Source organism: Coenobita brevimanus, chromosome 98 (genome assembly GCF_032717465.1).
Source record: "Coenobita brevimanus isolate Jiangsu-jjx chromosome 98, ASM3271746v2, whole genome shotgun sequence".
NCBI classification, from domain to species: domain Eukaryota; kingdom Metazoa; phylum Arthropoda; class Malacostraca; order Decapoda; family Coenobitidae; genus Coenobita; species Coenobita brevimanus.
The window spans coordinates 21,566,181-21,591,765 of record NC_137051.1 but is presented as its reverse complement, the minus strand read 5'-3'; the positions used below and the strand labels follow the sequence as shown (position 1 = coordinate 21,591,765).

General features: G+C 43.1%; 1 protein-coding gene across 1 annotated transcript in view; it reads right to left on the bottom strand.

Moving 5' to 3' along the window:
- Positions 1-24,490, bottom strand: part of Alg12 (Alg12 alpha-1,6-mannosyltransferase) — a 261,057-nt gene extending 236,567 nt beyond the window's left edge. Inside the window, exon 1 of the mRNA XM_080283639.1 lies at positions 24,365-24,490. Within this exon, the coding sequence (XP_080139765.1) occupies positions 24,365-24,490 (126 nt within the window). The remainder of the gene's footprint in view (positions 1-24,364) is intronic.
- Positions 24,491-25,585: the final 1,095 nt, after the last annotated feature.

Genomic DNA, 25,585 nt, shown 5'->3' with positions numbered 1-25,585 from the left:
TCATTTCCAGCATTGGGATAGCCCGCTGCAAAGAAGCAGCAGCACCGTACTCTAATTCTATCTATCTATCTATTGCCAGACGCCTCAATCCCGTTTGGGGTGGCCACAAACAAATCGCCTCCAAGTCGCCCTGTCCCCCGCCATTTCACTACCCTGCTCCCAACTCACACCCCCCTCTCTCATATACCTCTCCACCCCATCCCTCCATCTCATCCTCGGTCTCCCCCTCCCTCTTCCACCCTCCACCTCACTCACATACACTCTCTTCGTCAGTCTTTCACCCTCCATCCTCTCCACATGGCCAAACCACCTCAGTGTGTTCCTCACAACGCTTCCTATCACATCCACATCAACACCACAACGCTCCTTTATATCCTCATTCGTCAGCCTGTCTCTCCACGTGACTCCACAAGCTCCTCTTAAATAACTCATTTCCACTGCTCTCACTCTTGACTTGTGTCCTTCCAACAACGTCCAAGCTTCACTTCCGTACGTTAGAGTTGGTATCACAATACTGTCATGTAGTAACTTTTTTACTTCCGTGCTCACTTCCCTGTTTCTTATCACTGCTTTCAAGGAACCAGCAACCTTTCTTCCCTGCTGTACCCTTTCAAGCACTTCACCCTCCAAACCTCCATCCTTACTCATCACACTACCCAAATACTTAAACGTACTCACATTTTCCAATTCCTCACCATCCAACCTCGCTATACATTCACTGACTTCACCTCTCTCAAAGACCATCACTTTACTCTTCCCTACATTCACTTTTAGGTTCCGTTTCTTACACACTCTCTCAAACTCATCCACCAAGCCTTGTAGCTCCCCTTCATCTTCACTCAACAACACAGTATCATCTGCAAACAACAGTACAGGGAGTTTCCAAACACTATCCTCTCTCACCAGGGCCACTCCAACATCCACTACCCTACCTTGTACCTCTTTTATTACCCCATCCATGTACAGATTGAACAACCATGGAGACATGACACATCCCTGTTTCAAACCAACTTTCAAAGAGAAAAATTCACTTAGTTCACCATCCACACGCACTGCAGCCTTAGCACCATCATACATACTCTTCACAGCATTCAACAACTTCCCATCTACTCCATATATTCTTAACACTTTCCACAATCCTTGTCTATCCACCCTGTCATATGCTTTCTCCAAATCCATGAAAGCCGCATACAACTTCTTTCCCTTCTCTAGAAACTTTTCCACTAAAGATCTAAGAATGAATATCTGATCTACACAACCTCTTCCCTTCCTAAAGCCTCCCTGTTCTTCTCCAACTAATTTCTCTGTTCTTTCTCTAACTCTGTCTATAAGTATCCTACCATACACTTTTCCTATTATACTAAGAAGACAAATGCCCCTATGATTACCACACACTTCTTTTTCCCCTTTTCCTTTGTACAAGGGAATAATTATACCTGACTTCCAATCCTCCGGGACTCTACCTTCCTCCCAGGCCAATCTGCACATCTTCCACATCCATTCTACTACTATCTCTCCCCCATGCTTCAGCATCTCACCACACACTCCATCAATTCCTGGGGCTTTCCCCGATTTAACTTTCTTCATTGCTTCCACAATCTCTATCCTACTGATTTCTACCTGTCTTCTCACCTCCCTCCTTCTCCCAGCCATTCCCCAGCCACTTATACTCGCATTACTTCCATCCTCTACGTTCAACAATTCCTTAAAGTGTTCTCTCCATCTGCTCACTTTTTCTCCCTTCTCCACTAGTAATCTACCATGTTTATCTTTCACTCCCCTGCTAACTTCACTTCCACCCTGTCTTACTCTTTTCACTTCTCTCCAGAACATTTTCTTACAGTCCCTCCACTTTACACTCAAATTCCTTCCAAATTCCTCATCCACTCTCTTCTTACTCTCTCTTACTAATCTTTTCACCTCTCTCTTGCTTTCCACATATAACTCTCTCTTCTGCCTCTCAACTTCTTCCACGCCCCTATTTCTCATCCATTCATTGTATGCTTTCTTCTTTTGTGCCACAGCCTGTTTCACCTCTTCAGTCCACCACGCTGTTCCTTGCACCCCCCTCCGTCTTCTCTTCCTTCCACACACCACATCACATGCTGCACATATTTCTTCTGTAAATATCTTACACACACCTTCCACGTCTCCCATCTGCTCCAATTCATATTTGCCCAATCGTTCCTCCACTTCTCTCTTATACTCTGCCTTTTTCTCATCCTCTTGTAACCTTTCCACTCTCCTTGCAACTACTCCTTCCTCTCGTCTTTCCCTTCTTCTATTCCTCCATCTTACTTGCATCCTAATTCTGGCCACCACCAAGTAGTGGTCAGAAAGGCCACTCCCCCAACCTCTATAAACTCTTGCATCCAATATACATCTTCGCATCCTTTCATCCACACACACATAATCAATCATTGCCTTCCTTTCATTCAGTTCACCACCCACCCTTCTCATCACTCGCCATGTATACCTGTGGATCATTTTATGCCTGAAGAGGGTATTGGCTATTACCAACCCCTCCCAGCACAGATGTCCACTAACGCACTCCCATTCTCATCTATCTCAGCAGGCACACCCCACTCACCAACTATTCCATCCACCTTCACATTACCAACTTTACCATTCATATCACCGATCAAAAACACTCTCTCATTCCTTCCAAACTTTTCCATGCACACTTCCACATTTGTCCAGAACTCTTCTCTCACTCTTCTAGCACGATCTTGCGTTGGCGCATACACACACACAATCGCCCACATTTGTATTCCAACTTTCAACTTTACCCACACAATCCTTGACCCAACTGATCCATACTGTCTTATGCTCTTCTTCCATCTTTTACTCACAACTATACACACTCCTTCCTTTGCCCTCTCATTCTCATCTACTCCTGCACATATACCCCATCCATACTCCCATTCTCTCACACTTTCTCCTCTCCATTTTGTTTCAGTTATTCCACATACATCCACTTTCGCATCCTCAAGCACCTGGACAATCTCTCTCTCTTTCACCTCATCATTCGCTCCTCTTACATTCCATGTACACATTACCAAGTCCTTTGTCCGGTCCTGGGTCGTCAACGTTTGGTCAGTCCTTGTCCGAGGCTTCTTGTTTGTTTTTTTAGTTAGTTGTTTTCCGGGGAGGGGCACTAACCCTCCGCCAACCCTTTTAGTCGCCTTTTACGACAAGCAGGGATACTGGGGGAGTATTCTTGAAAACCCCCCTACCCCCAGGGGGGAAATTGGAAATTATAAGACCCCATGAGGAAGGGCAGGGAGTCTCGGAGATTGGGCGTGCTTTAGGCCTTATTGTTTCCACCATTGGGACTGTGATGAAGAAAAGGAGATGTACAAGAATATGGCCACCTCCTTCTCTACAATTGTATACAGGTATTGCTTACTTCTTAATGGGGGGGGGGGTAAAGTTTAGGTGGGAGTCTGAGGGGGTCCTGGGACGCATCCCCCCATTTATATGTACTGTTTATTTCAATGGGGAAAATCGTTCCGATATATGGAATTTCGAATTACGAAAGGTTTTTATGGTCCCTATCCGTTTCATATATCGAACACTTAGTGTGTGTGTATATATAATATACATACATATATATATATATACATACATATATATATATATATATATATATATATATATATATATATATATATATACATACATATATTTATATAATATACATACATATATATATATATACATAAATACATATATATTATATATATATATATATATATATATATATATATATATATATATATACATACATACATATATATTATATATATTTATATATATATATATATATATATATATATATATATATATATATATATATATATACAGTAACCCCTCCAATATCCGGATCAATAGAGCCATCGGTAGGTTCGGATATTGGTTTCGTCCGGATATTGGGCCCCAGCTTATGGACTTGTACTTACGGACCCTAACACAGAGAAACACCTATACAACTTCCTCCGGACATGCATAGCACCTATTTAACACCCAAATCACACCAATAAGGCACATAAATGACTGAAATAAATGCAATAGAAACATAAAATGTGGGTTTAGAAGTATGTTCATACATTAATAAACATTCTGGTACTTATGGACTCTAACCGAACCTAACCTAACCGAACCTAACCGAACTCTGAAAAACATTCCTACTGCACATGCATGAGGTAAGTTTAGTATGGAAAGAAGTACAGTATGACACTTTCTGGTAAGTATAGTATGGGAAAAAATACAATATGAAACATTCTGGTAAATATAGTATGGAAAATAGTACAACATGAAACATTCTGGCTACTTACAGCAAGTCCCTGGCCACCTCGATGAATAACCGCCTCCTCTCGGACTCTGACAGTAAGAACGATTTCCTGAAGCACTTGCACTACACTCTTCCTGAAGTCTTGCACTGAACTTAGTCACTAACACACAGAAGTCATGGCGAACAGCGCAGGTCTTGTCGCGGTGAGAGACAGGCGGGAAGTGGGGAGGATGCAGCGGCGCTCTATCGGACGTCGGAGGAATGACAAACCAAAACAATGCTCTCACGTGGCGCGCGCGGCAAGTTCAAATTACGGACGGCAAAAAATCGATTTTTTTTCCTTTTTTTTTTTTGGATTTTCGGACCATTTTGGGAATGTTTGATCCCAGGACGATAAGGTTCGGTTAGTGGGGATGTTCGGTTATTGGGCGTCCGGATATTAGAGTGATTACTGTATATATATATATATATATATATATATATATATACTGTATATATAAATATATATATATATATATATATATATATATATATATACATCAAGTATTTGCAGTGAGACAGATAGCAGAGAAGGCTTGTGAGAAGGACCATAAGGTGTTCATGGCATTCATGGATCTGGAAAAAGCATACGACAAAGTGGAGAGGGATTGTGGAAAGTTTTGCACATGTATGGTGTAGATGGTAAGCTGCTAGGTGCTGTCAGGAGTTTTTATGATGGTGGCAAAGCATGTGTAAGGGTTAATGGGCATCTAAGTGAATGGTTCACAATCGGTGGGCGTGTGCGACAAGGTTGTGTGATGTCCCCAAGGTTGTTCAATATATATAGATGGATGGGGTGATGAGAGAAATTAAAACACGAGTAATGGAGAGAGAGATGGCATTGGTAATGAATGGTGATGGATGGAATATCTCAAATTTGTTGCATGCTGATGATGCAGTACTGCTTGCAAGTACCGGACAGGAACTTGGTAGGGTAGTGCAGAGTTTTGTTGATGTCTGTGAGCGTTGTGCCTTGAGAGTAAATGTAGAGAACAGTAAAGTGATGGTTACTGAGAGAGAAGGTGACTCCCAGTGTGATGTCATAGTAAATGGAGAGAGACTGGCATTGGTGAGAGAGTTCAAATACTTGGGTACAGTGACAGAAAAGTGAGAAAAATGTGCAAAAGAAGTTGAAAGTAGAGTGACACAAGGAAGAAAAGTAGCTGGTGCAATGAAGGCCTTGATAAGAAACAGAGGCTTGAGTGTTGCAGCTGCATGAGCCTTACATGAGGGAGTGTTAGTGCCAACTCTAACTTATTGGGTGTAAGACTATGGTGTGGCATGAAAATGAATTGTCAAGAGTAAGAGCAGTGGAGATGGGACTGTTGAGGAATGCATGTGAAGTACAGAGGGTGGATAGGATACGAAATAGTGTGATTCATGAAAGGTGTGGAATGAGGAAGTCGGTGGACACCAGAACTGAAGAAAGTGTACTGAGATGGTATGGTCATGTGGAAAGAATGGATAACAATAGAGTGGTGAAAAAGGTTTACCTGAGCGAATTTGAAGAAGGGAGGAGACGAGGTAGGCCAAGGAGAAGGTGGAAAGATATGGTGGATGAGTGTGTGAGGAAGAGAGGTTTGGAAGTCGGTGAGGCTAGGGAACTGACAAGAGATCGAGTTGGCTGGATGAATGTTGTGAGGAGAAATGCATGATCAAGAATTTGGGCACCCCTTGTGAGCATGGCAGCATCCGGATTAACTCAACCGGATACGTTTGTGTGAAGCTGCAGAATGTGGTGAATGATTTTTTTTTGCGAATCCGGCAGAGCCAGGATTCCGGGGGCTTGAATGATGAATGAATGGAAGTGTGGCCTATTTGGATTGGGTAAGTTTGTGCTGTCTGGACATTGCTACTCCTCACCCTGCCCTTGGGTGGGAAAGGAGGTCTGGGATGATGATGATGATGTATGTAAATATACTGTGTGTGTATATATATATATATATATATATATATATATATATATATATATATATATATATATATACAGTATATATGTAAATATTAATACAGTAAGACTTAGGTGGTGGCGACCATCATCCACTCACTTGATGTAGTGCTGCCTACTTCCTTAGCTTTTATCATTCTTTTTCTGTGCCTGCCCTCCTCTCTTCCTATTTCTCCTATCTTTCCTGTCACTTCTTATTCCTTTTCTTTCCTTTACAGGTGGCATTACATTGAGTGACAAGCCAAATGGTTTCCTGTAAGCCAAGAAACCATTTACAACGCTGGGTGGTAACCATATAACCAAACCATATGTGCTCCCTACATGTCAACAAATGGGTTGGTGGAGGGTTGGTGCCCCTCCCTGTAAAACAACTAATTCAGTGCCAAATGGCCACCCTTTGCGGGATTGTGGTGTCTGGCAATAGATAGATAGATGGACTTCCCCCAACAAACCCGGACTTTTTCCGATATATTAGACATTAGTCCAGAACGCACCATCGGTTTTTAAACCATTTTCACTACCACTGCAGAACTGTACTGTATTATACATTCACTACAACAATCAACTGATATAATATATATACTGTAATGATACTGAAATGTTCACTGACAGACATGTCTTTTGTTTACCTTATTGTAGTGAACATAGCTGTAGTGATCAGTTAGTCTGGACTACTTCTGGCTTTATCAGACTTTTTCCGATATATAGGAATTTAGCCCGGTGCCTCCTCGATTCTGGTCAAACGAATTCCGGTCTACTAAGGTCCGTTATATCGAGGTCTTACTGTACAGTGCTCGTCAGAAGTATCGAGCGCCCTGCGTCCCTCCTACGAAACAAACCTTTCAACATTGAAAAAACATATAAATAATGCATTTTATTTACATTTAACTTTACGCTTCTTCACGGATCTGAGACGTCTAGGAAGTGAAAGAGCGAGGCTCCTGAGGTGCTGGAGGGGTATTTTCTCCCAGGAGTCACGAATGGCAGCTTCCAGCTTAGGCAGAGAGCTCATGTCCTTCCCTTGGAGACTCTTCTTTATGAGGTACCAGAGGTTTTCAATCAGGTTGAGGTCTGGGCTATTTCCTGGCCAGTCTTTCATGAATGATACCTCGCAGTCACGAAGCCAATTGGTGACCGATTTGGCCTTGTGAGCAGGTGCACCGTCCTGCTGAAACACTCGTGCACCTGTTAGCTCAAAGGAGTCTGGTAAATGATCACACAGAAGCTCCAGGTAAACATCCTGATTCACTCTGATGTTCTTGGGAAGCACAACAAGCTTCCCCAAACCTTGACCAGAAAAACAAGCCCATACCATGAGTAAATCAGGATGTTTAACTGTGCATTCTACATACCGTGGGTCAAGTGGGTCACTACCTTTGCGTCGGTACACACGTGCTCCTCTGTTACAGGTGACACTAAACGTTGCCTCATCAGACCACAACACTGACAACCATTGCTCCTCACCCCAGTTAAGATATTTATTAGCAAAGGCAAGCCTACGAAGTCACTGGTTTTTTGTGAGAAGAGGCTTCTTCACAGGCCTGTGACTTGTGTAACCAAGTTCATGGACCCTACGAGACACGGTTCTCACAGACACCTCACCAAACACTTCTAGGTTGCTCTCCTTTATTTTCCTTGCACTCACACGAGGATTAAACTCCACTGCAGGTTTTAAAACATTAACAGACCTTGGGGAAGTTTTCCTAGGCCTACCAGACCACAGTTTCTTTGTGGGAACTTCACCACTGCTTTCCACTCGAAACTGTGCACACCACCAACGCACTGTCGATCGTGCCACACCAACCAATTCACTAATTTCCTTTGTCTGGTGGCCTGCCTCCTTTAGAGCAATGATCTGGGATATGATTTCACTCGATAATTCATGGGTAGATGCCATAACAAAGTGGCGAAAGCCAAAACACTGCGGGACACTCGGTAAAAAATGGCACAATAAGAAAGGGAGACGAGGCGGAGTTCCTCCCTCTCAGGCAACCCGTGGGCAACTGAGGCGAGAACCAACCAGCGCGTCGGAAGGCCTCAGGGTACCGTGACGTCATGCTACCGCCGCAAACTTGTGGCTCAATTTTTACCCCCAGAAATGGGTGATTCTTTTTTGGCCATAAGTATTGCACGCCCAGCGGTAGGCGCACGATAATTTTGACGAGCACTGTATATATATATATTCATCATCATCATCATCCGGACCTCCTTTCCCACCTGGACGCCCACTATCTGGACTCCCCACTTACCAGACATTTTCGTCCCGGGACTTAGTAACCCCCAAATTGCCCAAAAAACGCAAAAAATTCCACAAAAAAAAAATCTGACCCCCCCCCCCCGTAATTTGAACTCGACACGCGGCACAGACCAGCTGTGTTTTGGTGCATAGTTCCGCTGACGTCCGCTAGAGCGCCCCTGCATCCTCCCCACTTCCTGCCGTCATTCGTTGTGACTGCACGCTCGTCGCCATGGCTGCCCACGTGCTCGCTTTTGTGGTGGTGCCCTACCTCCTGCAGGCTCTGCTGTTCCTTTCCTGCCTCTTCTTCATGTGTGTGATGATGGCCCTGCTGCCCATGAAGAGGAAGTGTGCCAAAATATGGAATTTTGTGATAATTATCACACATCTGGCAACGCTGCATCTGAGCAGTTCCGCTAATTTTCTCCGAGGTTGAGAGAAAACTGCGGTGACTGCATTTGCTGGGATGACTGAGTTAGATTCCTCCCACCTTGCCCCAGACTGAATGTCGTATCATTGGATTTTCAAGGTCGTATAAAGAAAATAGTCCCTAATTTACCCAGGTCGTATCATCGGTTTCTCGTATATCGAGTGGTCGTATAACGGGACCTACCAGTGTAGGATCGCACATTATGTGAGCGCTGACTGGATGTGTGTGTGTGTGTGTGTGTGTGTGTGTGTGTGTGTATATGTATATATATATATATATATATATATATATATATATATATATATAAGTAATCACTCTAATATCCGGACACCCAATATCCGAACATCCCCACTATCCAGACATAAGAATGTTTCAAACTGTACTTTTTTCCATACTATACTTTCCTCATTTCACTCTTTAATGTCCTTTATTGGTGTGAATAGGGTGTTAGGAGCTATGCATGTGCAGTAGGAAGGTGTTTTTCTGAGTTAGGCTAGGTTAGGGTCCATAGGTACCAGTCCAGGAGCCAGTCACCAGAATGTTTATTATTGTATGAACCTACTTCTAAACTCTCATTTTATGTTTCTTTTGCATTTATTTCAGTCATTTATGTGCCTTATTGGTGTGATTTGGGTCTTAAATAGGTGCTATGCATGTCCAGAGGGAGTTGTATAGGTGTTTCTCTGAGTTAGGGTCCATAAGTACAAGTCCATAAGCTGGGGCCCAATATCCGGACAGAACCAATATCCAGACCTACCTATGGCTCTATTACGTCGGATATTGGAGTGATTACTGTATATATACGGTGCTGGGCAGATGCGCAAACACTTGCGCAAAGCGCAATTGCGCACCCTTGCGCTCCGATGATATCATGTGCGCATTGCGCACCGCACGAGACCGTGCACAATTTTGCACCTGCACACCTGCCTTACGCACCTACCCTGTGGACTGCGCACTGCGCAGTCCAAGGGACACGTGGTCTTGGGAGCTTCCTGCATGGCTGGACAAGGGATGGGGGAGGCTGGGGCGGGTCGCGAGGGTGGGTTGGTGCCTGGTGGGGGGAAGCGGGAGGAAAGGGGGTAGTAGCATTTCTGAATATGCTTCAACAGAGAAAATGTATTTTTAATGTTTTTTAAATTATTATTATTAGTAAATAATAATAAATATACATTATTTATTATTTATTATGATTGGAAGTCAGGTATAATTGTTCTCTTGTACAAAGGAAAAGGGGAAAAAGAAGTGTGTGATAATCATAGGGGCATTTGTCTTCTTAGTATAATAGGAAAAGTGTATGGTAGGATACTTATTGACAGAGTTAGAGAAACAACAGAGGAAATAGTTGGAGAAGAACAGGGAGGCTTTAGGAAGGGAAGAGGTTGTGTAGATCAGATATTCATTCTTAGATCTTTAGTGAAAAAGTTTCTAGAGAAGGGAAAGAAGTTGTATGTGGCTTTCATGGATTTGGAGAAAGCATATGACAGGGTGGATAGACAAGGATTGTGGAAAGTATTGGGAATATATGGAGTAGACAGGAAGTTGTTGAATGCTGTGAAGAGTATGTATGATGGTGCTATGGCTGCAGTGCGTGTGGATGATGTACTAAGTGAATTATTCTCTTTGAAGGTTGGGTTGAAACAGGGATGTGTCATGTCTCCATGGTTGTTCAATCTGTACATGGATGGGGTAATAAAAGAGGTACAAGGTAGGGTAGTGGATGTTGGAGTGGCCCTGGTGAGAGAGGATAGTGTTTGGAAACTCCCTGTACTGTTGTTTGCAGATGATACTGTGTTGTTGAGTGAAGACAAAGGGGAGCTGCAAGGCTTGGTGGATGAGTTTGGGAGAGTGTGTAAGAAATGGAATCTAAAGGTGAATGTAGAGAAGAGTAAAGTGATGGTCTTTGAGAGAGGTGAAGTCAGTGAATGTACAGCGAGGTTGGATGTTGAGGAATTAGAAAATGTGAGTAAGTTTAAGTACTTGGGTAGTGTGATGAGTAAGGATGGAGGTTTGGAGGGTGAAGTGCTTGAGAGGGTACAGCAGGGAAGAAAGGTTGCTGGTTCTTTGAAAGCAGTGATAAGAAACAGGGAAGTGAGCATGGAAGTGAAAAAGTTACTACACGACAGTATTGTGATACCAACTCTAACGTATGGAAGTGAAGCTTGGACGTTGTTGGAAGGACACAAGTCAAGAGTGAGAGCAGTGGAAATGAGTTATTTAAGAGGAGCCTGTGGAATCACATGGAGAGACAGGCTGACGAATGAGGATATAAAGAAGCATTGTGATGTGGATGTGGATGTGATAGGAAACGTTAGAAGGAACACACTGAGGTGGTTTGGCCATGTGGAGAGGATGGAGGGTGAGAGACTGACGAAGAGAGTGTATGTGAGTGAGGTGGAGGGGGGAAGAGGGAGGGGGAGGCCGAGGATGAGATGGAGGGATGGGGTGGAGAGGTATATGAGAGAGGGGGGTGTGAGTTGGAAGCAGGGCAGTGAAATGGCGGGGGACAGGGCGACATGAAGGCAATTTGTTTGTGGCCACCCCAAACGGGATTCAGGTGTCTGGCAATAGATAGATAGATATGCAATTCCTTACAAAAACCATTAAAACATATTATTTAAATCAACTCAAATATCCACAGCCTAATAATTTATTAGGCTGTGGATATTTGATTTAAATACTCGGTTTTCATGATTTTTTATTTTTTGTAACAAATTACATATGCTATTGTATATCTATATTGAATTATTAAATAAATTGTCTTGAGACAAGACAAGAGAGGGAGAGAGATAAAGGGCATTTTCTGAGAAAGAGAGAGAGAGAGAGAGAGAGAATAAATACAGGAATATGGCAAAATAGCGTCCCTTTGAGTCAGGAGATAAGGCATAAACTTCGTCCCTCTTCTCTCTCTCTTATTCTCCATTCCTTCCCTCCTCTCTCTCTTATTTTCCATTCCCTCCCTCCTCTGTCGAAGATAGAGAGAGACAGAGAGAGAGACAGAGAGAGAGAGTTGATGATACAATAATCACGTGATCTTTGCCAATGCCTTGGTAAATATAGGCTGTTTTTCCCGGACAATGACCTACTGTACCTCAGTCACCGTGGGTGGTGGGCAGGTTGCTAATGTAGTAATTTATTTAATTATACCAATATATATTTTACAGTAAATCCCACAAGTATATGCAAATGATTTGCGCTAGTGCTTTGCGACATTGCACAAGCTAAATATTAGATTGCGCACTTGTGCATATTACAAATAATAGAAAATAATAATAATAAATAAAAGTAAGTACGTATGTTGTTTTATTTAAATATCTCAATATTTTTCAGTAATTCCCAAAAACATATGCAAATGGTTTGCGTTTGTGCTTTGCGACATTGCGCAAGCTAAATATTTGTCAGATTGCACATTTGCGCTTGCGCAAGGTAGTGAACTGTGGATTGCGCTTTGCTCTTGCGCAAGGTAGTGAACTGTGGATTGCGCTTTGCGCTTGCGCAAGGTCCTTCTTCGTTTGTGCTGCCCACTACTGTATAGAGAGAGAGAGAGAGAGAGAGAGAGAGAGAGAGCCTATGTGGTACAGTGGTAGAGTGTGCGTTTCTCACGCTGGTGAGAGCGGCTTCGCCTCCCGCCAAAGTTGTAAAAACTTTGGGAAGCATTCACCAAGCCACTTGCCACTTTGGCGGACACAATGGGTGCTGTGGTTGAACCAGTGTCACATACTAGTATGCTTGCACCCAGTCGGCTTAAGGCGGGCCGATTACACTTGGTTCACAGACTACATACACATCCAAAGCCACTACAACACTACAATCACACTCACAAGCACTTCTCACCCTACATACAGTCTCTACCAGACAGCTTAAGCCACCGGGTAGAGATACACTGGCTGTATTGTTCCTGCTTCGGTAGGGATAGGCCGGTCCTGCAGTGGACCTCAACGGCTGATGAAGATGATGATGATGATGATGAGATATATATATATATATATATACATGAGCCACTCATAAAGGCTCACAAGTACAAAGCCCACTGCCCAATACATGCAACTGTAAATGTGCTGGAAAAATGACTTGATAAAAATCGACATACAACTTGGATTTCTGTGCAAACTGTTTCTGCTGATAATGTAAAACCTAGAATGGAGTCATCTATGAATTCCCTTCAGGTTATTCCACTACTCAAAGGAACATTACTATTGTATACCTAACAGCTGCTACAGCTTTTACTGTTGCTACCTTGGCAGTACTTACAATCATTTGAGAGTATGATGCCTAAAGTCGGGAGCACAACTGTTAGTCTTCTGTACAGAGGCATAGCTAGGATGTACAAGAAATGGGATGACCAAGCCAAATTTTGGGACGGTTCAAGGTGAACTCTAAAGGTGTCTCCCCTCAATATTTAGGTGGGTACAGAGGTGGTGAGGAATCTCAAACTTTCCTGTAATTTAGTCAGTGTCACTGCCACTCCTTTGGCTAGGTCACTACTTCTCTAAAGGCTAGGTACATTGGCTCAAGTTTGTATTCATTACATATATAACAAAAGACCTATTGCATATATCAACAAAAGACCTATTGCATATATCAAATTATGATCATCAATTGTGTTGCTTAAGGTGTTCATACTGGCTAGATTTACTTCACTTTCATTTTTTTAGCTCTGAGATTTACCTGGGTCCTCATCTCTTCACCTGCGTACTTTTCATTGCATAATGATATAATTTTCCCATATTTTCTGCCTTGTCAACGGGATTTCCTAAAAAAGAAATATGGTGCTTCTATGCTAACTTGCTTCTCAGTTATCAAATGGATTTCCCAACCCTAAATTTGGGTTCCCATAATAAGATCTTATCAGTTATTGTCCACGACTAGGTACAGATGTTGTTACAAGTGTCTACCGTGAGTTTCAAATCTTTTTGTGCTGGGGTATGGACATTTGTTTCAGACTCACTGTGGAGTTCATTCCTCCCTCACTGGCTTTGAGTTTCTTTGCTTTATTTTCAAATCCATTACAGTGTTACTATTATATACTGTGATATTATTCTTCTACAGTAAATGCTTTTCTTCCCTTGCAAAGTTTAAGAATTTTAATAAGTTCTGTATTAATGGTGGAAAGTTATTTAGGAAAGATATAAAGTTCTGGTGTTAGCCAATCAGAATATTGCATGTCAAGAAGGGTAAGATACATTTTGATTGCCGGCTTGAAGGACGTTGCTCTTCGCACAGCTATCCAAGAATTCGCTAGATACATAGCTTTCTTTCTTTTTTGACTTAGCGTTTGATGTTAAGTTTATTTGTTATTATGCTTTTGTGGATTTTAGAACGTTAATAACAAATTACTGACGGCCTCTTCCAAACATCAGGTTTTTATATTTATTCACGTACACTCTCACGAAAAAGTCTCTGCTCCTTTTCTCACTGGTACAACATGAAACAACGGACAAACAATTCTAATCACTAAGTGTGATACCCGGTGTGTGTTGGTGAGCCTGCTATCCGCAGTGACAGTTGCCAGTTAGTACAGCTACACATTTATGGCATTTGAATTGTGTGTGAATCACTACATCATCAACAGGAGAGTAATATGATATGTTAATATAAAGAAAATTATATGAATGACAGTCATACACTCGGTATAGCTGCTGCTGACTCTGTTCAGGCAAAACTTATTTACCACACGACACACTGGATACTTTAAGCATGCAGCCATGCATTTCCAGATGACATGGACAAATGTTAGTTGCTGGATAGTATTACAGCACGACATGGTGGGGTTAGAAAGAAAATATGAAACTGCTCTTATACTTGCTGTGGTTGGTAACACAACTGTAATAATAATTCAGCAATGTAATGCTGAAACCGTATTAATAAATGATACCAAAAATGGGCCACTATCAGCATTACTGTAGTTTGTAATAACCGCAGTCCTGTTGACACTGGCACTGATGAAATATTACTACGAAATATGCATTCATTGGAACAGCTGGATCACACTGTTGCCGCTAATTGTGAGTGCAAAGTGCTGTAATACTGCTGAAGTATGTTTAATATCCTCGACACTGTTTGAAAGAAATACGGAATCAAGGCAGCTAGTATGAACAGCCCGGGAGGGGGGGGTATGAGTGGTCAGTCCATCGTCTATATGAGCTGTCGACCACGATGATGAAGCCATAGGTTTTGTATCACTATACTCACTGTTGCACCCATGACAGGACTTAACTACACTGGTTCATAATGTTTTGTCATGTTTCATTATCAGCATGAATCACCAACCGATATGTTCTATGTCCATCTGTCATCTCACCATATCAGGTGTAGGTGATATAGATATGAAGTAGATCACTGTCAGTGTATAATCATATGACAAAGTAAGTCATTTGAAGTTACTTTCATTGCAAATTAACAGAATATCAGATTAGTCAGGTTCATATATCTTCAAGCCTGCTCCAGTGGCACCTCAGCTCAGCAAATAATGCATTATAGTCCTATTTGGCAACTCAACCCCTACGCTGCATGTCACTGAATTTTTTACAATTAATCTGTGAACACCACTGTAGCAAATCGTCACCGGTTTTACGTATGATGTTATATTCTATCCAACCTCATTCTATTTTATGGCAAATAAATTACATTGTGCAGTTATCATGTCTTATGGGATGCAACTCACAGTTAGATGTACCAACCATACTGAGTTGCTCCACATCTCTGACGTGTGATCATTTCCAAATACATAGGACCCTGGCGAGCAGAGACTTTTTTGTGCGAGTGTTGCTGTTTGCTGATGATACAGTATTGTTGAGTGAAGATGAATGGGAGTTGCAAGGTTTGGTGAATGAATTTGGGACAGTGTGTAGGAGAAGGAAGCTGAAAGTCAATGTAAACAAAAGTAAAGTTACGGTGTTTGAGAGGAATGAAGTCACAGAGTGTGCAGTGAGGTTGGATGGCGAGGATATGGAGAATGTGAGTGCATTCAAGTACTTGGGTAGTGTGATGAGTAAGGATGGAACTTTGGGGGATGAAGTACGTGAAAGGGTACAGCAGGGAAGAAAGGTTGTTGGTACACTGAAAGCAGTGATGAGAAATAGGGAGGTGAGTATGGAAGTTAAGAAGTCACTGCATGATGGTATTGTGATCCCTACCCTGACGTATGGAAGCGAGGCGTAGACGTTGCAAGAGGGAAACAAGTCAAGAGTGAGAGCAGTGGAAATGAGTTACTTGAGAGGAGCACGTGGAGTGACGTGGAGGGACAGGTTGACGAATGAAGAAGTGAAGGAACGTTGTGGGGTAGATGTGGATGTGGTTGAAAAGATTAGGAGAAATACACTGAGGTGGTTTGGACATGTGGAGAGAATGGAGAATGAAAGACTGACTAAGAGGGTGTATGTAGGTGAGGTGGAGGGAGGGAGAGGGAGGGGTAGACCGAGGATGAGGTGGAGGGATGGAGTTGAGAGGTATATGAGGGAGGGGGGGGTGAGTTGGGGGGAGGGGAGTCAAATGGTGGGTGACAGAGTGACTTGGAGGCGTTTTGTCTGCAGCCACCCTTTGCGGGATTAGGGCGTCGGGCTATAGATAGATAGATAGATAGTACATCATATATATAGAACAATGGTGGTGAGTATGAAGTTCATTATACTTATACATATAATTAACTTATTACCTTATTTGTTTCCAACTGAGTCACTGTAAACATATTACTGGACAATGAGTGAATATCAGGAAACTCTGGAGTGAATAGCTACCTGCAAACAATGAAATGACCTAGTGATTAAATTATAACCATTTTTTCTTAACTGTTCATGATTTGCTTTGGGTTGTAACAACAACCTAACCAGGAACATTGATGGGATTTTAAAACTATGATGGCCTGCCATAATTATGAAGGGACCCATCCATCCATCATCTAATCCTATGTCGTCCCACGAGGAGTGTAGCTGGTCCTGACATTAAGATGAGAGCAACCAATCTCACTCATCCATGATTGGCCTAACGTAAGCAATAAACCCCAACCACCCCTTGGATATAAACGTGCAATGGCTCAATCTGATTGGAGCCCCTTAATTACCCACTAAACCACCAGGCACCATAATTTGGTTATATGGTTACCGTCCAGCATAGTAAATGATTTCCTGGTGTACAGAAAACCATTTAGCTTGTCACTCAGTGTACAGTCACCCATGGGCAGAAGGGGGAGGAAAGAATGAAGGAAAGAAAGACAGAAGAGGGAGTGTAAAGTCACCAACAGGCAGACGGAAGAGGAAAGAATGAAGAAAAGAAAGACAGTAGAGGAAGAAAGGAAGAGAGGAAAGGGCAGACACCCAAAGCAGCACTACATCGAGTAAGTGGATGGTGAGTGCCCCCACCTACCACTTATGTGGGGACCCACAAGCTTTAAAGGTGTCTGAGGAAGTTTCTTGTAAATCTGAAGTGGCCAAGCATATTTCAAGGGTGGCCAAGACCATCCTGGCTACCACTCCTACTACTTCACTGGTCCTAATCAAGGATACCTCCTTACCATAATGTCATGGATTCAGGCAATGAACAGTATAAAGTGCTTAGTGAGGGGCTTGTGGGAAAGCAAATGCAATATATACAATGCAACCAAGGAATGAAACTCATGAATACAAAAAATTCTTACAAGAACAAGAGCTACACATTTATTCCAGCTTTCCATGAAACCAAAATACTGTACAACAGTAATTATCATCCTAAAGTTATGATTAAAATGCCAGTAATGCTACACATAACATCCATTCACTATGAGTGTCTATCCTTCATTGATGGTCTCAACTACTGCCCTCCTTTCTCCCAACTCTCGCTGTTATGGGACAGAGTATCTGGTGTTTTGCACAGTTCAAGAGAAACCTCAAAATCAATGACCAATCCAAGCAGTATTCTCAATGTTTCTTATATGATAATCTGTCCTCTAGTCACTGTTATTGCAGACCTTGTGTGTCAATATATAGTTTTCAAGAATAACAGGTTATGATCCATGTCAAAAACGATGGAAAAGAATCGAACACAATCCACTGAATGGAAGGGCAGCAAGTACAATGTACAGGTTAAGTTTATTATTTTCATTTCTTTTACACTGCAGGCTTTTTATTCTCTTGGAACATACATGCTGCTGTGGGTAAAATCATAAATGTTCTTACCTTACACTAGTTTATGATTGGAAATTTGTCCATATCTCCATATTTATTTGTACTATACTCCTAACTTGGTCTCCATCTAATACAATATACTCACTACTCTTAGTGGGAAGCATTCTGATTGGATGTTAGCCTTTTCTCGGACTCAGACACTAAAGTGAAGGAATGTTGATATCACAGTTCTAACATAATTCCATGTGCAGAAACAGCATGCACAGTGCAACACTATTAGTGGTTCTGGGACAGCACAGTAAACACCAAAAATTGTCTGGAGACACAAGAAAATTTCAAAATATGTCACTGGACTGAATAGAATATATAACCGTGAAAATTCCCAATAACAAGGGAGATGTGCATCTACAAGAAACTTCATAAGGTGCAATCAAGAGCAAAAGTTTGCTGACAATGCTCTGCTAGCCCATTATCTGCCTTCCACATTTCACATTCCTCCCTAAATGTCATAGAAACCCTCCTTTCTATTTTCCTGAGAGTTTTGTAACACAAATTTTCATTTAACACCTTCCATCACTACAGCCAGTAGGGAAGTGTCAGCAGACTTTAACGGTACATTTGATTCCACTCCCCCCAAGGACCACTTAGTATTACTAATCCTGTCTCATTCTGAGGTGGGAACCCTGATATACAACCATGGTGTGTGAACAAGATTCAAATACTCACTGATAAACATGTGAATGATGCGAATGTGGATGTTGGAGAGGGGGGAGGGGAGAGGACAAGATATAAAAGATGAGGAAAGAAGTGCACAGAGATTTATGATACCTTACATTGCAGAATGTTGCAATGTTAGTCCTTAACCCACTCAGTCTGGGGATGTCATTTCCATTAAAGTCTTTCAATCTTCTGACAATTTTATTAAGCTCAGAATAACTAATCGGATTAGGGCTATATATCCTTGATAAATCTCTTAGAATACAAGAGGCCATTACCAAGTTAAATAAAATTACCTGGTAGCAGCAGCATCAAGTAAAAAGGACCTCACCCACAGTCCAGTGGTTAAGTGACCTTGCTGGTTTACATATTTCTTGTAGCATTATCCCTTACAATACATTATCTATCTTTCTATACGCAGACGCCTTAATACCATAAGGGGTGGCCACAAACAGGTCACCTCCATGTTGCCCTGACCCCTGCCATTTCACTGCCCTCCCCCCAACTTACACTCCCCTCTCTCATATACCTCTCTACTCCAGCCCTTCATCTTATCCTCGGTCTCCTCCTCCCTCCCCCTTTCCACCTCACTCATGTACACTCTCCTAGTTAGTCTCTCACTCTCCATCCTCTCCACAAGGCCAAACCACCTCAATATATTTCTCCTAAAGCTTTCTATGACATCCACATCATAAAGCTCCTTCACTTCCTCATCTGTCAGTCTGTCTTTGCATGTAATTCCACATGCTCCTCTCAAGTAACACATTTCCACTGCTCTCACCCTTGATTTGTGTCCCTCCAACAAGGTCCAAGCTTTGCTTCCACAAGTTAGAGTGGGGATCACAATACTTTCATGCAGCAATTTTTTTCACTTCCTTTCTCATTACCTTGTATCTTATCACTGCTTTCAATGAGCCAGCAACCTTTCATCCCTGCTGTACCCTTTCAAGCACTTCATCCTCCAAACTTCCATCTTTACTCATCACACTACTGAAGTATTTAAATGCAATCACATTTTCTATTTACTCATTATCCAGCCTCACTGTGCATTCAGTGACAATTTCTCTCAATGACCAATACTTTACTCTTCGCTATAAGTAATCACTCTAATATCCGAACATCCCCACTACCCGGACATAATCGTCCCGGGATCCAATATTCCCAAAATGGTCCGAAAACCCAAAAAAATAAAAAAAATAAACAAATTTTTCCCGCCCGTAATTTGAACTTGCCGCGCGTGGCGCGGGAGAGCATTGTTGTGGCGCGTCATTCCTGCAACGTCCAACAGAGCGCCGCTGCATCCTCCCCACTTTCCGCCTCTCTCTCGCCGTGAGTGCACGCTCGTCGTTATGGCTGCCCACGTGATCGCTTTTGTGGTGGTGCCTTACCTGCTGCAGGTACTCCTGCTGCTCTCGGGCCTCCTCTTAGTGTGTGTGATGATGGCCCCGCCACCTGAGAAAAGGAAGAGAGTGGTGTTGACTCTGGAGAAGAAACGGGAGATATTGGAGAAAGTAGATGTGGGGTGGTCTTCTTCCCGCATTCTCCGCGAGTTTAACCTGGCCCAGTCTACTTTGTTCGATATTAAGAGATCCCGAGACAAACTCATGCAGTACACGGCTGACTTCTCGTCGAGAAGCAAACGCAACGTGGAGAGGAAGGTTATGTTTACCCCCAAGTTTGCAGAAATCGATCGCTCCACGTTGATTTGGTATCGACAACAATGTGCTACTGCTGTGATGGTACGTGGAACGGAGCTGAAGGCTGCTGCTGAGAAGTTCGCAAGGCTTCACGACGCCCAAGACTTCAAGGCATCCGAGGGTTGGCTCTTTGCGTTCAAGTTACGGCATGGCCTTACCAACCGTAAAGCACATGGCGAAGCATTGGACGCTAACGAGGATGGAGTTGACAAGTTTCGGCACAAGGTGAAGGGCTTGATCGACAGGGAGGGCCTCACTCTCGGTCAAGTCTACAACGCAGACGAAACTGGCCTATTCTATCGCTCGCTGCCAACGAAAACTATAGCCGAGGAGACGGAGAAGCGTGTACCTGGCCGCAAGCTCTCCAAGGAATGGATATCTGCTTTGTGTTGTGCCAATGCTAACGGCATGAACCGGCTTAAGCCCGTTGTTGTTGGCCGTGCAAAGCAGCCTTGGTGCCTTCGTGGGGTGATGGATGTCCTTCCTGTCGTCTGGTACCATTCTTTGAAGGCATGGTTTACAACTGTGATCTTCAAAGACTGGTTCCACCGCCACTTCGTCAAGGAGGTCATCCAGTACCAGACGAAGACACTGGGAATCCCGTGCGACCAGGTAAAGGCCCTCCTTCTCCTCAACAATGCACCTGCCCACCCGTGCGACAAGGACTTGGTTGCTGAAAATGGCCGTATTAGGTGCATGTTTCTGCCACCTAATACGACTGCTCTCATCCAACCAATGGACCAAGGAGTGATCGTGGCAACAAAGCGCCTATACCGTCGGAAGTTCCTGGACGAGGTGATGGTTGTTCTCGAGGACGAGGACGAGCCCAGGGAGGGACGGGACACACGAGGCAAGCGGACTTTGGAAAACCTTCGCCGCTACAACATCAAGTCTGCACTGTACAACTGGGCTAGTGCATGGAAGGAAGTCCCTGTGAAGACTGGAAAATAGTTGGTCTCGTCTGCTTCTCAGAACGGATGTGGAGTACGATTTTCTAGGATTTGACGTGGATGACTTCCATGCACGGCTACGCATGCACGGCGACGATGTTGATGTGGCGTGAGTGGTTGGATGATGACGAGGGCGATCCTGGGTATCAGACGTTGTCTGATATCGAGATCGCTTCTTCAGTTGCAGGTGTCAGTACCGAACTTGAAGATTCCGACGAGGAAGGCGACGATGATGCGGACTCCTCTCAGCAGGACACTACTCCAGCCATCCCCAAGCTAAGCGCACTCCGGGAACATCTAGAGTTCGTCCTAGACTACCTGGAACACCCGGACTGTGACAGGGAGATGGGGCCCTTGGGACTCGTGGAGGAAGTGCGTGCTTTCAGGCAGCGCATCATCAGTCGTCAGAATCGTCGGTCATTGTGTCAATCAACCATTGACAGTTTTTTCAGGCCCGTGACCCCCGCTGTGCCCAGCCCTGGCTCCACTCCGTTGCCTCCCCAAGACAGGCCCTCGTGCTCCGAGCCACAGCCTAGCACATCAGCCACGGTGGAATCACCACTCGACGTGAGTTTGCGGCTGTCTTCAGAGTCGTCTGCAGTGGGTACGCCATCACCACGACCCAGCAATGCACCCTTAGGTCACCTGCCAGTGATACTCTCGGACTCTGACAGTAAATAAACAGCAAGAACTTCTCCACTAGACCACACGGGAATTTGGAGTGTTGTGCAGTGAAAAAAACAGTGTGTTGTGTTAAGGATTTACAGTTGTGAGAGAAAAGACTCAATTGAAAAAAAATTTAACGTAAATAGACTTGTTTGTTTTGGCTTTGGAAAATTAGAAGAATGGGAGAAGTTAAAGTGCAACACTTACTAAGTTACAATGGAGCATTAGTTAGACAAGAGTGCACACTGTGAAGAGAACGGACTTCTGTGTGCGACTGACTAAGTTCAGTGCAAGACTTCATGAACAATGTACTGCAAGTGCTTCAGGAAATCCTTCTTACTGTCAGAGTCCGAGAGGAGGCGGTTATTCATCGAGGTGGCCATGGACTTGCTGTAAGTAGGCAGAATGTTTCATACTGTACTTTTTTCCATACTATACTTACCTCATTTCACTCTTTAATGTCCTTTATTGGTGTGAATAGGGTGTTAGGAGCTATGCATGTGCAGTAGGAAGGTGTTTTTCTGAGTTAGGCTAGGTTAGGGTCCATAAGTACCAGTCCAGGAGCCAGTCACCAGAATGTTTATTATTGTATGAACCTACTTCTAAACCCTCATTTTATGTTTCTTTTGCATTTATTTCAGTCATTTACAGTATGTGCCTTATTGGTGTGATTTGGGTCTTAAATAGGTGCTATGCATGTCCAGAAGGAGTTGTATAGGTGTTTCTCTGAGTTAGGGTCCATAAGTACAAGTCCATAAGCTGGGGCCCAATAATCAGACAGAACCAATATCCGGACCTACTATGGCTCTATTACGTCGGATATTGGAGTGATTACTGTATTTACCTTTGCATTCTGTTTCCGACCTACTCTCTCAAACTCATTCACTAAGTCTTGCAGTTCTCCTTTGTCTCCACTTAACAATACTGTATCACCTGCAAACAGAAGAACAGTTAGTTTCTAAATTCTGCCCTCTCCCATTACGGCTGCTCCAACATCCACGGTCCTATTTTGCATCTCTTTTTATAACTCCATCCATATAAAAACTGAACAACCATGGACACTTGACACATCCTTGTTAAAACCCAACATTCAGATACAAAATTCACTCAGTTCACCTTCCACATACACTGCAGCCCTAATGCCATCATTAATGCTCTTCACAGCATTCAACAGCTTCCCATTTACTCCACGTATTTTTAATATTTTCCACATTCCTTGTTTATTTGCTCTGTCATATGTTTTCTCCAAACTCATGAAGGCTGCATACAACATCCTTCCCTTACCTATAAACTCTTCCACGAAATATCTTACGATTAATATCTGATATACACAACCGCTTCCCTTCCAGAAACTTTCCTGTTCCTCTCCAATTAATTTTTCTGTTACTTCCCTAACACTGTCAATATGTTTCCTACCATATACTTTTCCTATTACAGAAAGAAGACAAATGCCCCTATAATTGCCACACACTTCTTTTTCCCCCTTTCCCTTGTGCAGGAGGATACTTATACCTAGCTTCCAATCCTCTGGGACTCGATCTTCCTCCCAGGTAAATCTGCACATCTTCCATATCCATTCTACTATTATTTCTCCCCCATGCTTCAGCATTTCACCACACACTCCATCAATTCCTGGGACTTTTCCCACTTTGACTTTCTTCATTGCTTCCACTACTGTACTTCCATCCAAATGGTATCTTCCTCCTTCTCATCTTCCTCCTTCCCCCAGCCATATCCCAGCCACTTATACTAGCATTACTTCTTTCTCTAAATTTAACAGGATTTAATAGGTTATTTGTGTAAACACATGCCAAAGCAATCACAGGTGATGCCATGTCCGTGCAGTAGTTGATGGTATTATTAACAGATTACAAATTACCCAAAATACAATATATTATTTATTCCCTCCTCTTCCTCCGCACACAACCACTAACACCCCACTAACACCATTAGCTGACACACATACAAATATTTAAGTGCTTTATGTCTACGTTTCTACTAATGCAAAGCCTGAAATCAGGCGATGCCCTGCCTGCCCTCCATCCCCCACCCCACATACATCAACTTCCCCTAAAACTCCCCTTCTTGTTTTCCCACCATTCTCCAGTGGGCAGCTGCTTTGAATCTTGCTTATGTGTCATGACTGTGGATTGCAGTTCACAACTTAGAATAAAACAAGACTGACAATGTTGGGTGGTCTTTACAATACAAGGGTGGACTTACATGTACAGCTATAATTACATGCAACACACATTTAGCAATATATGAAACAAATTATGTATCGTACCATACCTCCTCCAAGTTTGGTCCATTATACAGTAAATCATGGCAGGCTTGAAGATTAAAGCTCTCCTCCACCTTGGTATACGGAGCAACAATAAGGTGCAACAAAGCCACACACACTACCACCCAGTCCATCTGTGAAAAAGTCAGCAGTAAAATTACTATACATTTGAATATGCAACAACACAAAGAAAACAATAGCAGAAAAACAAAAAACAAAAGCACTACAAGCACAAGTGGTTGGAGAATGGCTGGGAAACAATAAGATGCAGGCAGGAAGAAAGACATCAATGGAACAGAAGTATCAGAAGCAATGATGAAAGTTAAAATGGGGAAAGCCTCAGGAAAAGAAGGGAATGTGTGGTGAAATGTTATAATAAGAGAGACAGTTAGTGACAGAATGTACATGGAATATATACAGATCACCCTAGAAAGAAGGAAATGTCAATGAGGACTGGAAAACAGGTACAACTGTATCCCAATATCTGACATGTATGGATAAGTATGACACTCTTCAGATATTGACTGTCAGATTTAAAAATAATTTTCCCCTACAGTTTCTTAAGAATACAGTGCTCCCTTAATACACATGGGGGTTAGGTAACAGAGACATTCATGAATGTTAAAAATCTGTGGATATCTGCTGCCCCCCAAACACCCCTGGACCCCCCTTAACCCTTTGGCTCCAGTGACTGTGATGACAACGTACTGACTATGCTCTATCTATCTATCTATTGCCAGACGCCTCAATCCCGTTTGGGGTGGCCACAAACAAATCGCCTCCAAATCGCCCTGTCCCCCGCCATTTCACTCTCCTGCTCCCAACTCACACCCCCCTCTCATATACCTCTCCACCCCATCCCTCCATCTCATCCTCGGCCTCCCCCTCCCTCTTTCCCCCTCCACCTTACTCACATACACTCTCTTCGTCAGTCTTTCACCCTCCATCCTCTCCACATGGCCAAACCACCTCAGTATGTTCCTCATAACGCTTCCTATCACATCCACATCAACACCACAACGCTCCTTTATATCCTCATTCGTCAGCCTGTCTCTCCATGTGACTCCACAGGCTCCTCTTAAATAACTCATTTCCACTGCTCTCACTCTTGACTTGTGTCCTTCCAACAACGTCCAAGCTTCACTTCCGTACGTTAGAGTTGGTATCACAATACTGTCATGTAGTAACTTTTTCACTTCCATGCTCACTTCCCTGTTTCTTATCACTGC